At 49.0% G+C, this 14,578-nt stretch overlaps 1 protein-coding gene across 2 annotated transcripts in view; it reads left to right on the top strand.

The window, feature by feature from the left end:
• The window catches only part of LOC121435559 (DENN domain-containing protein 2A), a 96,632-nt gene that overhangs the window by 51,534 nt on the left and 30,520 nt on the right, over positions 1 to 14,578 (top strand). For both annotated transcript variants that reach the window (XM_041634995.1, XM_041634993.1), the window contains 2 exons: positions 2,238 to 2,359; positions 12,495 to 12,695. In XM_041634995.1, coding sequence (XP_041490929.1) covers positions 2,246 to 2,359; positions 12,495 to 12,695 — 315 coding nt within the window. In that variant the 5' untranslated portion in view covers positions 2,238 to 2,245. The remainder of the gene's footprint in view (positions 1 to 2,237; positions 2,360 to 12,494; positions 12,696 to 14,578) is intronic.

The raw sequence follows: 14,578 nt of genomic DNA, 5'->3' as shown, positions 1-14,578 counted from the left end.
AGAGCCCCCCTCGAAATCCAGGGTAGGGTCCTGGCTCTGCAGTTGTTTGGTGGCTGCCTTGCAAAGTTGCGTTAGGATTGATGAGAATATATAACAGGCCTCTCCGCCATCAGCTGTGGAATGGAGACACTGTGTGCCAGTGTGCTTTTTCCATGAGAGCGGGACTCCGGCAGGGTAGCAAAGCAGAGACTAAATGACGTCTGACGAGAACCTCCTCGGCTTCCAAAGAGGACTTAGGTCCAGGGTTTATTTCAGAGTTCAGGAATCTCCCTTTCAGCGAGGTGTGAGCTCAGACCTGAGTCTGCTCGTGATGGCAGAAGAAAGGAGACGATGTATAGCAGTGTGGCCTGGAGCCCACAGGCCGTGTCTCAGCGCCAGTTATCCCGCTTTGACTGTCACTGTGGCCCATTGCAAAGCCAGCAACTCGAGAAGCTCTGGGGGTACTTGGAGAAGTCAGGGTGCTGGACATGCTGGTTTCATATGAGTCAGAGGATCCGCCTGTACCCTGGGTCTTTAAGCGTCACTTAGGAACTGCTTTCCCAGAACTGGCAGGAATGAAAGACAAATACCAGGCTGATATAAAAGAAAATAGTAAAAATAAAGGCAAACCTTGCTTGATGTGAGCCACCTTAGAAGAAGTGTGCTGGATAGGATTCTTCTCAGTTAGAAGACACTGAAAACTGGTTTGTGTCACAGGAATAGCTTGTAGTTTATAATCTCCTCTACAGATGGCATAAAGCTTTAACATGATAAATTCCCCCAGCACACTTTAGCTGTTATAAACACATATACTTAGAATCATAACTATGTACACAGTGTTCTGTCTGCGTGTACACCTGCAGGCCAGAGGAGGGCTCCAGTTCTCATTACAGATGGTTGTGAGCCACCATGTGGTTGCTGGGAATTGAACTCAGCACCTCTAGAAGAGCAGGCAGTGCTCTTAACCGCTGAGCCTCCTCTCCAGCCACCTCAGTGTAACCTTAGAAACAGAAAAAGAGCTAATGAGAGAGAAACACACAGGCATTTGCACGTGAGGGCAGACAGCGCACCTGGGGTCATCAGTACCAGAAATGCCTCCTGAAGGGAGGAAGCACAGGAGGGCAGGAGGGATTAGCCGAATTGTTTGAACCACAGCATCAGGCTGGGTTCCCACCCTTGTAATGAGATAGCAAAGGTACTTTGGGGGAAGCAGTAACCCAAGCTGGCTTCTCCTTTCTTCTCCCAGGGTGACTTTGTTCCCAGGCAGCCCTCTGGACCTGTGGCTTCCCCCTCTAGATCTAGAGCCTGGGGCCTACGAAGCCAGCAAAAGCCCTGAGTCGCTCTGGCCAGACCAGTTTATGTCCCATGATCATTTTCAGAGCCGGAAGTGACGTTCAATGTCTGCCTTAGGCCTGGGCTGTCAAACCCTCCTGAACTCACCTGTAGGCTAGTGTCCAGGCCCCGTAGAGCAGCAAGCCCTGGACCTGGGGATGCAGTTACACAAGTCAGGAGATGGGGAGTTATCCCTTAGTAAAAATCAGGTTCTGCTGCTACAAGGAAGGGGTGACCAGTAAAACCACACACAGCCCACAAGCACGCACGTGGAAAAGCAAAGCCTTAGTGCTCCCATATAAAAAGTTCAGGTGCCTGGAGAGATGGCTCAGTGGTTAAGAACTCTGGCTGCTCTTCCAGAGGACCTGGGTTCAATTCCTAGCAGCCACATGGCAGCTCACACCTGTCTGTAACTCCAGTTCCAGAAGTTCTGACACCCTCACACATGCAGGCGAAACACCAATGCACATAAAATAAAAATGATAAGTAAATAGTTTTTCAGTGGACAGTGGTGGCACATGCCTTTAATCTCAGCACTCGGGAGACAAAGGCAGGTGCGTGGCCAGCCTGGTCTACAGAATGAATTCCTGGACAGCTGTTATACAGAGAAAACCTGTTTCATAAACCAGGATAGAAAAAAAGGGACAAGTTCAGGGCCTTGAGAGATGGCACAACAGTTAATAGCACTGGCAGCTATTGCAGGGACCCTGGTTCAGTCCCCAGTGCCCACATGGAGGCTCACAACCATATGTAACTCCAGTTCCAGAGTATCTGACACCCTCTTCTGGCCTTCTCAGGCATCAGCCACACATAGGGTGCATGGATAGTGCGTGCAGGAAAAATGCCATTCGCATAAAATATATCGTTTAAAAAGAGAGAAAAGACAAAGTTCTAACATTCCTGACTCATTTTGCTGTTGCTCCTAGATCCACCTATGAAGGAAAATCCGTATGAGGACATTGAGCTACACGGCCGCTGCCTGGGCAAGAAATGTGTCTTGACTTTCCCTGGATCTCCCACCTCTTCCATCCCGGACACTTCCACCAAGGTACCTCGGGCAATCTGGGTTCCTCCAGTGCATCTGTCTGTCTTACTCAGCAGCCTGACCAGTCTCCTGCAACCATCCTCTCTGCAGAGCTCCCTGAGATACCTTTGAGTCTCTAGTTCAGGGCTCTCTCCTAAGTCGGTCACTAAAATCAATGCATTTAACTATCCTGAGCCACACCTACAGTCCCAACCTCTTGGAGCCAGAGGCAGGAGAATTGCTGCTCAGAATTCAGTGCCAGCCTGGTTGATGTTTCCAGAGTAGCCCGACTAAGAAAAGAAAACCATTGCCGTAAACAAACAAGTAAATAAGGGCATTTTGATGAGATGTGTGGAAGAAAGGCAGTGTGGAGAGCTGGTCTGTGTAGTCTACTACCATCTGTGTACCATTTTTAAAGGTTTCTTTATTTGCCTGGTGTGGTGGCACACACTTTTGTTCCCAGTCCTCAGGAGGCAGAGGCAGGCAAACGTTTGGGAGTTTGAGGACAACCTGGTCTACATAGTAAATTCCAGGCGTTCAGACCCTGTCTTATAAAAAAAAAAAAGTACTTACTTATTTTTTATTTATATGTATGTGAGTTTATGTGTATCACATGTGTGCAGGAGCACTTGGAGGCCACAAGAGGGCACCGGATCCAGTGGAACTGGAGTAACAGGTGGTTGTGAGCCACCGTGTGGGTGCTCAGAACTGACTCAGGTCCTCTATAAGAGCTCCCAGTCACTGGGCAGTCTCTCCAGACCTTGTGACTATTTAACTTAAAGAATATATGGATTTGTAAGCTCATATTTATTTGCACATATATAGAATCAGTGCATAAGCAGACACCCTCAGTGGTATTTTGGTATCTCAGTACCCAGAGGTCAAGACTCCAAGATTCCCTGATCCTGTTGAACACTTTAGGGCATTTGTTGTTGAGGAAAGGAAATAAAGGAAGAGTAAACTTAAACTGCAGGTGTCACACAAATTCCATTGTCAGGTTTGTTTCCAGCTGAGGGATGCAGCAGTACTCCTTAGGCCCAGAGCAGGGTCAGTGTGTGTGTGTGTCTTCACAGGGTGTGCTGTCTACACCTGGTGTCGGACAGAGACACGTCCAGCCACTGACTTTAGAAGACTCAGGGACTTTACCTGTTGTTAAGGTGAGGCTTACAGGCCCATGTGAGCTGCCTCAGTGTTGCCTGAACCAACCAGCTTTCACGTGGAGAAGACTGTTGTCATGAGAAATGCATGCTAACCAATAGTCAGCAGTTTCTACTCGCCTTGGAAACGTGTTTGTGTTCTCACTGGACTATGTATGTGTCTAGCATTTAGACAGTTCTTTTCCTAGACTGACCAGATTGACTTAGGAAAAGTAAGGGCTAAGGACATATATCGGGCAGAATGCACACAAGGCCCTGGGTCAGTCCCCAGTACCGGGGAAGGAACTAGGTAAAATGGCTCACATCTATAATCTCAGCATTTGGGAGGCTGAGGCAAGAAGATCAGAAGTTCAAGGTCATCTTCATCTATGTAATGAGTTCAAGGCCAGCCTGGAATACAGGAGACCCTGTCTCCCAGAAAGGGGTTGGGGTGTATATAGCTTAGTCTATACAATGCTTGTCATGAAAGAATGAAGGACTGAGTTCAAGCCCCGGAACTCTTAATGTATAAAAGCGAGTGTAGGGAAATTATAATACTATAATCCCAGTGCTGGAGAGAGACCCATTGGCTGCCTGAACTCGAGAGTTCTAGGCCAGTGAGAGACCCTGTCTACAAAGGAAGGAAGGAAGGAGGGAGGGAGGGAAGGAAGGAGGGAGGGAGGAAGAAGGGAAGAAAGGAAATACGGGAAAGAATAGGTGAGTGGCGCCTAAGGAACAGCGCCAGAGGTTGACCTCTGGCCTCCCTGCGTGTGTGTACACGTGTGCATGTGAGCCCACACACGCGCATACACAAGAAGAAGAAAGAGAAGCAGTTGTACCTTGCCACCTCTCACATCCTGCTCAGCTCTCCACTTCATGCAGGGAGTCGCTGCTCTTAGAACAGTGATAGACACCTGCCCTGGTCAGCTGTGTTCTGAGCAGGTAACTCCTCCCTCGTACCAGAAAATGAAGGCTGAGTGGCCTTTCCTGTCCCTGCTAGGTTGGGCAAACCTGGAGTCTGTGCTACCACAACAGCCAAACTAGGGTGGTAGTGATGCCAGTCAGTTTTCTGTCCAGATGTTGTTGTCCTGGATAGCACTGTGCACTGGCCAATGCCCTGACCTTACATGCTGTTAGAGCCCATGCAACATCACTGCGGCCCTGTATTCTATGTCTATTATTCTGTTCTCACATCTGGGTGTCTGGTCTGTGCCCGCGTTCTGAGGGACAGCTGCAGACTTTGCCACTTCCTCCACTTAGCTCATCAGCTATTCATTGAGCATCTGCCACATCTGGGCTGCATCTGGAAAATTAGAAGTAGCTGATGCAGCCCCTCTGTGCTGAACTCCCCTGCTAGCCTCAGAAAGCTCTGCGCCATCTTTGGGATGTTCGTTTAATTAACTCCTGTCTGGTCCCAGTGGAAAGGGAGGGACAATTGGACAAAAGTCTCCTTAGAAATGAGCAGATGTGTGTGTAGCCGGAGCAGATGCTGCGGTCTGTGAATCCAAAATGATTTTTTATGTGTTATATAACCATATACAGCCCAAGGAATGTGGCAGCAACTCAAAAAGAAATTATGTGGGTGTGTGTGGAGTAGTCATGTGTGCTCTCGTGTGTGTGGAGTAGTCATGTGTGCTCTCGTGTGTGTGGAGTAGTCATGTGTGCTCTCGTGTGTGTGGTGCATGTGTGCTCTCGTGTGTGTGGAGTAGTCATGTGTGCTCTCGTGTGTGTGGAGTAGTCATGTGTGCTCTCGTGTGTGTGGAGTAGTCATGTGTGCTCTCGTGTGTGTGGAGTAGTCATGTGTGCTCTCGTGTGTGTGGTGCATGTGTGCTCTCGTGTGTGTGGAGTAGTCATGTGTGCTCTCGTGTGTGTGGAGTAGTCATGTGTGCTCTCGTGTGTGTGGAGTAGTCATGTGTGCTCTCGTGTGTGTGGAGTAGTCATGTATGCTCTCGTGTGTGTGGAGTAGTCATGTGTGCTCTCGTGTGTGTGGAGTAGTCATGTGTGCTCTCATGTGTGTGGAGTAGTCATGTGTGCTCTCGTGTGTGTGGGTGCATGTGTGCTCTCGTGTGTGTGGAGTAGTCATGTGTGCTCTCGTGTGTGTGGTGCATGTGTGCTCTCGTGTGTGTGGAGTAGTCATGTGTGCTCTCGTGTGTGTGGAGTAGTCATGTATGCTCTCGTGTGTGTGGAGTAGTCATGTATGCTCTCGTGTGTGTGGAGTAGTCATGTGTGCTCTCGTGTGTGTGGTGCATGTGTGCTCTCGTGTGTGTGGAGTAGTCATGTATGCTCTCGTGTGTGTGGAGTAGTCATGTATGCTCTCGTGTGTGTGGAGTAGTCATGTATGCTCTCGTGTGTGTGGAGTAGTCATGTGTGCTCTCGTGTGTGTGGAGTAGTCATGTATGCTCTCGTGTGTGTGGAGTAGTCATGTGTGCTCTCGTGTGTGTGGTGCATGTGTGCTCTCGTGTGTGTGGAGTAGTCATGTGTGCTCTCGTGTGTGTGGAGTAGTCATGTATGCTCTCGTGTGTGTGGAGTAGTCATGTGTGCTCTCGTGTGTGTGGTGCATGTGTGCTCTCGTGTGTGTGGAGTAGTCATGTGTGCTCTCGTGTGTGTGGAGTAGTCATGTATGCTCTCGTGTGTGTGGAGTAGTCATGTGTGCTCTCGTGTGTGTGGTGCATGTGTGCTCTCGTGTGTGTGGAGTAGTCATGTGTGCTCTCGTGTGTGTGGAGTAGTCATGTGTGCTCTCGTGTGTGTGGAGTAGTCATGTGTGCTCTCGTGTGTGTGGAGTAGTCATGTGTGCTCTCGTGTGTGTGGAGTAGTCATGTGTGCTCTCGTGTGTGTGGAGTAGTCATGTGTGCTCTCGTGTGTGTGGTGCATGTGTGCTCTCGTGTGTGTGGAGTAGTCATGTGTGCTCTCGTGTGTGTGGAGTAGTCATGTGTGCTCTCGTGTGTGTGGAGTAGTCATGTATGCTCTCGTGTGTGTGGAGTAGTCATGTGTGCTCTCGTGTGTGTGGAGTAGTCATGTGTGCTCTCGTGTGTGTGGAGTAGTCATGTGTGCTCTCGTGTGTGTGGAGTAGTCATGTGTGCTCTCGTGTGTGTGGAGTAGTCATGTGTGCTCTCGTGTGTGTGGAGTAGTCATGTGTGCTCTCGTGTGTGTGTGGAGTAGTCATGTGTGCTCTCGTGTGTGTGGTGCATGTGTGCTCTCGTGTGTGTGGAGTAGTCATGTGTGCTCTCGTGTGTGTGGAGTAGTCATGTGTGCTCTCGTGTGTGTGGAGTAGTCATGTGTGCTCTCGTGTGTGTGGAGTAGTCATGTGTGCTCTCGTGTGTGTGGAGTAGTCATGTGTGCTCTCGTGTGTGTGGAGTAGTCATGTATGCTCTCGTGTGTGTGGAGTAGTCATGTGTGCTCTCGTGTGTGTGGAGTAGTCATGTGTGCTCTCGTGTGTGTGGAGTAGTCATGTGTGCTCTCGTGTGTGTGGAGTAGTCATGTGTGCTCTCGTGTGTGTGGAGTAGTCATGTGTGCTCTCGTGTGTGTGGAGTAGTCATGTGTGCTCTCGTGTGTGTGTGGAGTAGTCATGTGTGCTCTCGTGTGTGTGGTGCATGTGTGCTCTCGTGTGTGTGGAGTAGTCATGTGTGCTCTCGTGTGTGTGGAGTAGTCATGTGTGCTCTCGTGTGTGTGGAGTAGTCATGTGTGCTCTCGTGTGTGTGGAGTAGTCATGTGTGCTCTCGTGTGTGTGGAGTAGTCATGTATGCTCTCGTGTGTGTGGGTGCATGTGTGCTCTCGTGTGTGTGGTGCATGTGTGCTCTCGTGTGTGTGGTGCATGTGTGCTCTCGTGTGTGTGGAGTAGTCATGTATGCTCTCGTGTGTGTGGTGCATGTGTGCACTGCACATGTGCGTGTAAAGGTTGACAGCGGGCGTCTTCAGTCATTCTCCACTTTAGTGAGTGAATCTTACTGAATCTGGAGCTTCGCTCCTCTGGCTCACTGGCTTGCCCAGGAAATCCCGTCACTGCCACCTGAGTGCTGGGATTCCAGGTGTGCTGTCACATCTGCCCAGCTGTTTACCCAAAGATCCATCTCCACAGCCTCTGTTTGTTTGTTTGAGATGGAGAGGGGGTTCTCTCTTTGTCGCCCTGGCTGGCCTCAAACTGTAATTCTCCTGCACCAGCTTCCTGAGTGTTGTGATTATACAGATGTGTGCTACTACAACTGCCAAGGACTAATTTTTATGTCAGAAAGAGATGTGCTGATCCGAGACAGTCTATGTTTCCTTTTTTTAAATATTTTGTCACCCATTTAGCCAAAAAGGGCTAGTGATCTCAGCTTCAGTCCATGGCATCTTCCTTTGAGAAGGCTCAGGGCTTCTTGCCATCAAGATGTCACACGCCAGGACCATCACAGCCTTCTGCAACAACTCAAGAGACTTGAATAGGAAAGTCAGACCTCAGGCCAAGATCGTCCTGTCTCTGTCTACTTCTCAGACACTATAGATTTTCTGCTGTGCCTATGGGATTAGAGACAGTGGGCCACAGTGACACAGATCCTACACTAGAGACAGTGGGCCACGGTGACACAGATCCTACACTAGAGACAGTGGGCCACGGTGACACAGATCCTACACTAGAGACAGTGGGCCACGGTGACACAGATCCTACACTAGAGACAGTGGGCCACGGTGACACAGATCCTACACTAGAGACAGTGGGCCACGGTGACACAGATCCTACACTAGAGACAGTGGGCCACGGTGCTGGAAGGAGGCAGGTGGGATTGGGCATTATGCAGGCTGGTGTGTGGTGCTCCCACCAACAGTAGAATCTGCCGGATAACAGCTTGAAGAAAATACCACTTTTAAGACCCGACAATGGCTTCTTTTTCACGCTGCAGTTAGGGTTTGGCAACCTCCTGCCAGTTGCTGGTTCTTATGAATGAAGTTGTATGAGGCCTTTATGAATGAAGCTGTATCGCCCTACTCAGTCCTTTGTACATTACATGTACTGCCTGTGGAGTTGGCATGGTTGAGAAGCTGCAGCAGAGAGGGCTTGGCCCACATTGCTGTACAAACTATCTGACTTTGAAGGAAAGCTTCACTGGCTCCTCTAAGAGTCACACCCTTGCCAGCGAACAGACATCTTCACTACAGTACCGTGTGCCCCCTCCCCCGCCCCCTCCCCCGCCCCCGCCCCCAGTAACCTCGGGACCCTCGGAGTCCTGGGTAAAGATTCTGGGGCAGAATTTGCTTCTTCCTGCCGAGCCTCGGACTGTCCTGAATGCTTGAGAGGCTCACCCCCACGTCCTGCTGTTTTCCCTTTTATCAGGCAAGGAGCTACCGCAGGCCCACTCTTCCCTGAAGCTCCCTGGTGGTTAGTTATTTGGGTGCTATGGGACACTACTGGAGACTTTCTCCCCAGCAGTGACACCAGGAGACAAAGCCTGGATGCAGCCTGCCCGCAGCTTCCGCCAGGCTCCTTGGCATACTGTCTAGAGTCAAGCACCATATTTTGGTTGCTTCCCTTTTCCAATCTTTCCATGGGTCCAATCTTTACACTGGCTGGTGTAACACAGGTACCTGCTGGTTGCCAGCCGTTACAGATTTCAGTGCCGTGAGAGCAGTCAGGCGTTTTCTTGGACTTCATTGCAGGTGGAGTTAGGCTGCTAAGAAGCCTGCTCTCTGTGCCAAGGTGATAAAAAAGCCCACACTGGGCCCAGCAGGTCAGCTCTCCTCTGTTGGAAGCATCCTGTGCTGAGTAGTACCTTACTCTTTGTAAATCTATGGTGAATGGGAGAACAGACCATGGGGCAGTTGGGGTCTTTGTTCCTGGAAATTCTGAGAAAGAAAAGGCTCTAAAGTTGTAAATACATCCTACTTGGAACTAAGCGAGACTGGGAAATTTTGGTGGAAGAGAATAGGCCTATTCTGTGAGTGCTTAACATAGGGTAGATGTGGCTTGTAAATTAATTGAGAAAGAAAGGCTCATTCATTAAATGGAATAAATTAGTTTGGAGGGAAATGATTTAGATTAGCATACCATGAAATAAATTACTGACGGATTAATGAATAAACTATGTTAGAAAACAAACCAAGAAAATCTAGACAAAAATAGAAATCAGTATTTATTAAACATCTAACAAAAGATAACTTTTATTTTTTTCCTAATTTTTTTCATGTGTTTCTTTGCCTATGGATGTGTACATACACCAGAATGTATATGCTTGTGGAGGTGAGAACAGCATGCACGAGTTGGTCCTTTCCTACAGTGTGGGACCCAGGGATCAAACTCAGATCCCCCAGCTGCTGAGCCAGCTCACCAGCCCAGGAGATAGAGTCTCTAGGTAAAGATGATGAAGGTAGAGGGCTGGAGAGATGTCGTGATGGATAAACTCACTTCTCATGCAGAGGACTGGAGTTCGATTTCCGGTACCCATGTCAGGCTGTGCACAATGGCCTGTAATTCCGGCTCCAAAGGAAGATGATGTTTCTGCCCTCTGTAAGCTCCCACACTCATATATACAAACCCATACACAGACACGTATGTACACACTTAATTAAAAAATAAACACTAGCCAAGTAAGTGATGATGGCACACATCTTTAATCCCAGCACTTTGGAGGCAGAAACAGGTGGATGTCTTGAGTTCTAGGCCAGCCTGGTCTACAGAACTAGTTCCAGGACAGGCTCCAAAGCTACAGAGAAACCCTGTCTCGAAAAAATTAAAAAAAATAAAAATAAAAAAAGAAGAAGAAGAAAGGAAGGAATGAAGGAAGGAAGAAAAGCCAATAAACAAACAGGTAGGACAGGAACAAAAATTAGAAAATTAAATCTTTTAAAAACAGGAATGAGGGGGCTGGAGAGATGGCTCAGTAGTTAAGAGCATTGCCTGCTCTTCCAAAGGTCCTGAGTTCAATTCCCAGCAACCACATGGTGGCTCACAACCATCTGTAAAGAGGTCTGGCGCCCTCTTCTGGCCTTCAGGCATACAGACAGAATATTGTATACATAATAAATAAATAAATAAATTATACATAATAAATAAATATTTAAAAAAAACAGGAATGAAGGGGCTGGAGAAATAGTTCAGTGGTTAAGAGCACTGGCTGCTCTTCTATAGGACCCAGGTTTGATTCCCAGGACCCACACGGCGACTCAGAGCCACCTGTGACTCTAGCTGGTTCCAGGGGATCAGACACCCTCTTCTGGCCTTCTTGGGGACCAGACACATAAATAATAAATAAGTCAACACAGAGGCAGGTGGATCTCTGTAAGTTCAAGGCCAGCCTGGTCTACAAGAGCTAGTTACCAGACAGGCTCCAAAGCTATGGAAAAACCCTGTCTCGAAAAACCAAAAAAGAGAGAGAGAGACAAGCCCCGTCCACTCTCAACCAACACCCACCCCCACCCCCGCTGCCAAGTCTAGCAGATCTCCAGGCTATTCTCTCTCTTTCTGTCCATCTCATGAAACGGTAACTTCTGCTCACGCTCTCCCTCTCTCCCCGTCCCCACCCCGTCTGCCTCTCTCTCTTCTTCTTCCTTCTCCCCTTCCCCCTTCCTTTTCCCTTCATAACCCACTAAATTAACTCTATACCCAAACTCTCTCTGCATAATGTCTGTCTCTCACCCCACAGTCCCCAGCCCGCCAAGTTCACCCACCAAGGTGACCTGCAGCTACCACTACCCATACCCCTCCTGGGACTGACTGCCCCTCATGGGACCTGCCTTCCTCCCCTACACACTCTTTTTGGTTTTTCAAGACAGGGTTTTTCCATAGCTTTGGAGCCTGTCCTGGAACTAGCTCTTGTAGACCAGACTGGCCTCGAACTCACAGAGATCCACCTGCCTCTGCCTCCTGAGTGTTGGGATTAAAGGTGTGTACCACCACTGCCCAGCTAACACTCTTATATCTTTAAAAAAGAATAACACTTATCTTCTATCTGTTTTTTGTTGGTTTGAGTTGTACCCCTCAACTTGTAGTAATTTATCAGAAAATGGATTCTCCTCTGGGTTATGAACTGTAAATTTTTTTTGAGACCAGGTCTCCTGCATCCCTGACCAGCCTCAGACTTGCTGTGAGCAGAGAGGGGCTTGCCCATCTGGTCCTCCCAAGTGCTAGAATTACAACCATGCACTACAATGCTAGAAATAAAGTTAACTTTTATTTTGGGGGGTACTGGAGAGCAGACTTGGCGTCTTGCACATGCTAGGCAAGTCCTCTGAGCTACGTCCACTGCTGATTGGTAAACTTTTCAACAAGTTCTTTATTTACCTTTTGATTTGAAAGAGGCTTGTTTAGAAATACAGTCCTGTAAATATTAAAAAAAAAGGGGGGGGGGCTGGAGAGATGGCTCAGAGGTTAAGAGCATTGCCTGCTCTTCCAAAGGTCCTGAGTTCAATTCCCAGCAACCACATGGTGGCTCACAACCATCTGTAATGGGGTCTGGTGCCCTCTTCTGACCTGCAGGCACACACACAGACAGAACATTGTATACGTGCTAAATAAATAAATATTAAAAAAAAAAAAGAAAGAAATACAGTCCTGGACTGGGGCTCTAGCTCGGCAGTCCAGTGCCTGTCTGCGGCAGGCAGTAGACTCAAATGCCAGTACTACAAATGAAGAGAGACACCGATGCCCAGAGGGATGAAATTTCCTGTGAGGCAGACACTAGACAAGCCAGCCCAGGGCCACAGCCGGTTTAGTCCTGTGATTTACCAGGACCAGTGTCTCTATCATCAAGTCTCGTCTGTGAAGCCAGGGCAGAGGCAGGTGCATTAGATTTCCATCCTTTGTCATATACGTTTCCCACAACTAGATAGGAGCACAGCATAGTTAACATAGCAAACCCCAGGTACCCTGGGAACCCAGCCCTGCCAGCTCAGTTCCTCATCCCCACAGTGAGCTCTCCCACCCAGCCCAGCCTGCTCAGTCCCCTGTCTCCCCGCAGAGATCTCCCTCCCAGCCCAGCCTGCTCAGTTCCGTCTCCCTACTGAGATCTCCTGCCCCTTTGTTTGGACTTATGGCTCTCTCCTTTCTCACACAGCAATCCTTGTCCAAGTCTGCATTTTTCCGGCAAAATTCAGAGAGAAGAAACTTCAAACTGCTGGACACCCGGAAGCTGAGTCGGGATGGAGCTGGGTCCCCAGTGAGAGCCAGTCCCCCCTCTACACCTAGCAGCCCGGATGACACTTTCTTTAACCTTGGAGACCTACAGAATGGCAGGAAGAAGAAAAAGATCCCCAGGGTAACCCACACTTTAGATTTTGAGGTCTGGGATGCACCCCCACTTCTCTACAGAGGAAGTTGAGGAGGGATAAAATGAGGGTCTCTGCTTTCTGTATCACAAGAGGCCAAGGGGACACCGTGAAGCCAGCGGACCAGGACATGTGGGTCGTCTTCTATTACTATTGCTGCCCTGTGTTGTTCCCCTTGGCCATTCCTCTCCCACCTCCTGAACAGTCTTTCCCTGCCAGTGTCTGAGACAGCTTTGACTGCCCTGGAGCTCACTCTGTAGACCAGGCTGGCCTCGAACTCACAGAGATCCTCCTGCCTCTGCCTCCCTGGGATTTAAAGCAAGAGACACCAACACCATTCAGCTAAATACTCAATACACTAGGACCTACGCTGTTCCTGTTCTTCTCAATACATAAAAAAATCTTTTAAGCTGAGCGGTGGTGGTGCACGCCTTTAATCCCAGCACTAGGGAGGCAGAGGCAGGCGGATCTCTGTGAGTTCGAGGCCAGCCTGGTCTACAAGAGCTAGTTCCAGCACAGGAACCAAAAGCTGCGGAGAAACCCTGTCTCGAAAATCAAAAAAAAAAAAAATAATAATAATTATTATTGTTTTATGTGTATGGGTGCTTTGCCTGCATGAAATATTTGCCTCATGCGTGCCAGGTGTCTGCAGAGGCCAGAAGAAGGCATTGGATCCTCTAGACCTGAAGTTACAGCTGGTTACGAGCTGCCATGTGGGTGCTGGGAGTTGAACCTGGATCCTTTAGAAGGGTAGCCAGTACTCTTGACTGCTGACCTCTCTAGTCCCATATTTCACACTTTTATGCTGTTTGATTTGCCTCAACTGTACACGGTAGATTTCCCTCTCCTTCCCCCACCCCAGGTTACCCCTGTGGAAAGGAAAAGTGGGGTGTGACCTCAGGGGCGCTCCTGAAGGTGCCTTCCAGTAGTGGTGCCCATTGAGTGACTCCCCAAGGAACACAGCTAGAGGTAACGGACATCTGAGGACAGCTGAAAATCTTGACCCCAGAAGCCTAGAAAGTTAAAGACAAGAGACTTGTGAATAACCTGATCCCTCATCTTATAGATAAGGATATCAGATGAGAGAGGTCAAAGAAATGGTCTACTGGTACCTAGATGTTGAGGGGGCCAGAAAATTAAAAAGTGTGGTAAAAATAAAAAATAGAGTATTTAGCCGGACAGTGGCAGCACACACCTTTAATCCCAGGGAGGTAGAAGCAGGCGGATCTCTATGAGTTTGAGGCCAGCTTGGTCTACAGAGCTAGTTCTGGGACAACCAGGGCTGTCACACAGAGAAACTGTCTCAGAAAAATAAGTGGATACATGGGTGGATGATTGAGTATTTAGCTAGGTGTTGTTGCTCAAGTCTATAGTCCAAACACTCAGGAAGAGACTGAAGCAGGAGAATCACTATGAATTCAAAGCCAGCCTGAGTCACAAAGTGAGTTCCAGGCCTCCCTCCCACTCCCCAAAAGAAAAGCAGAGGCAAGAGTTAGGCTCAGTGGTAGAGCACAGGCCTAGTGGCCATAAAAGCCTGGATTCACTCCTCAGCACCCCAAAAAGGAAGAGATGCTGAACTGGCTTTGGTGGGAATCTGAGGCACACATGCCGTGGACATGTACTCCTCGAGCCCCTGGGGTCTGGCACAGCGTAGTTCCGCTCAGAGCTCAGAGAAATGAGACACCTAGGAAACCCCAAGTCTTGTCTGCCTTTGCGTCTGAAGCCGATCTGTTCTCATGTAAGCAGTATCATGGGCAGTGGCAGCCCACATGGCACGGGAGAGGCTGTGGCATGAAGCAGGGGCTAGCAGGGCCTCTGTGACGGGAGAAGTCATCTGGGCTGGGTGTCTTCGGCTCCAGGATGTGACCCTTGG

The sequence above is a fragment of the Microtus oregoni genome, unplaced genomic scaffold (assembly GCF_018167655.1).
Source record: "Microtus oregoni isolate MIOR12 unplaced genomic scaffold, Mior012 000046F_ref0000063, whole genome shotgun sequence".
NCBI classification, from domain to species: Eukaryota; Metazoa; Chordata; class Mammalia; order Rodentia; family Cricetidae; genus Microtus; species Microtus oregoni.
Note: the sequence above shows the minus strand (reverse complement) of the source record. Positions and strands in the feature narration are given on the sequence as shown.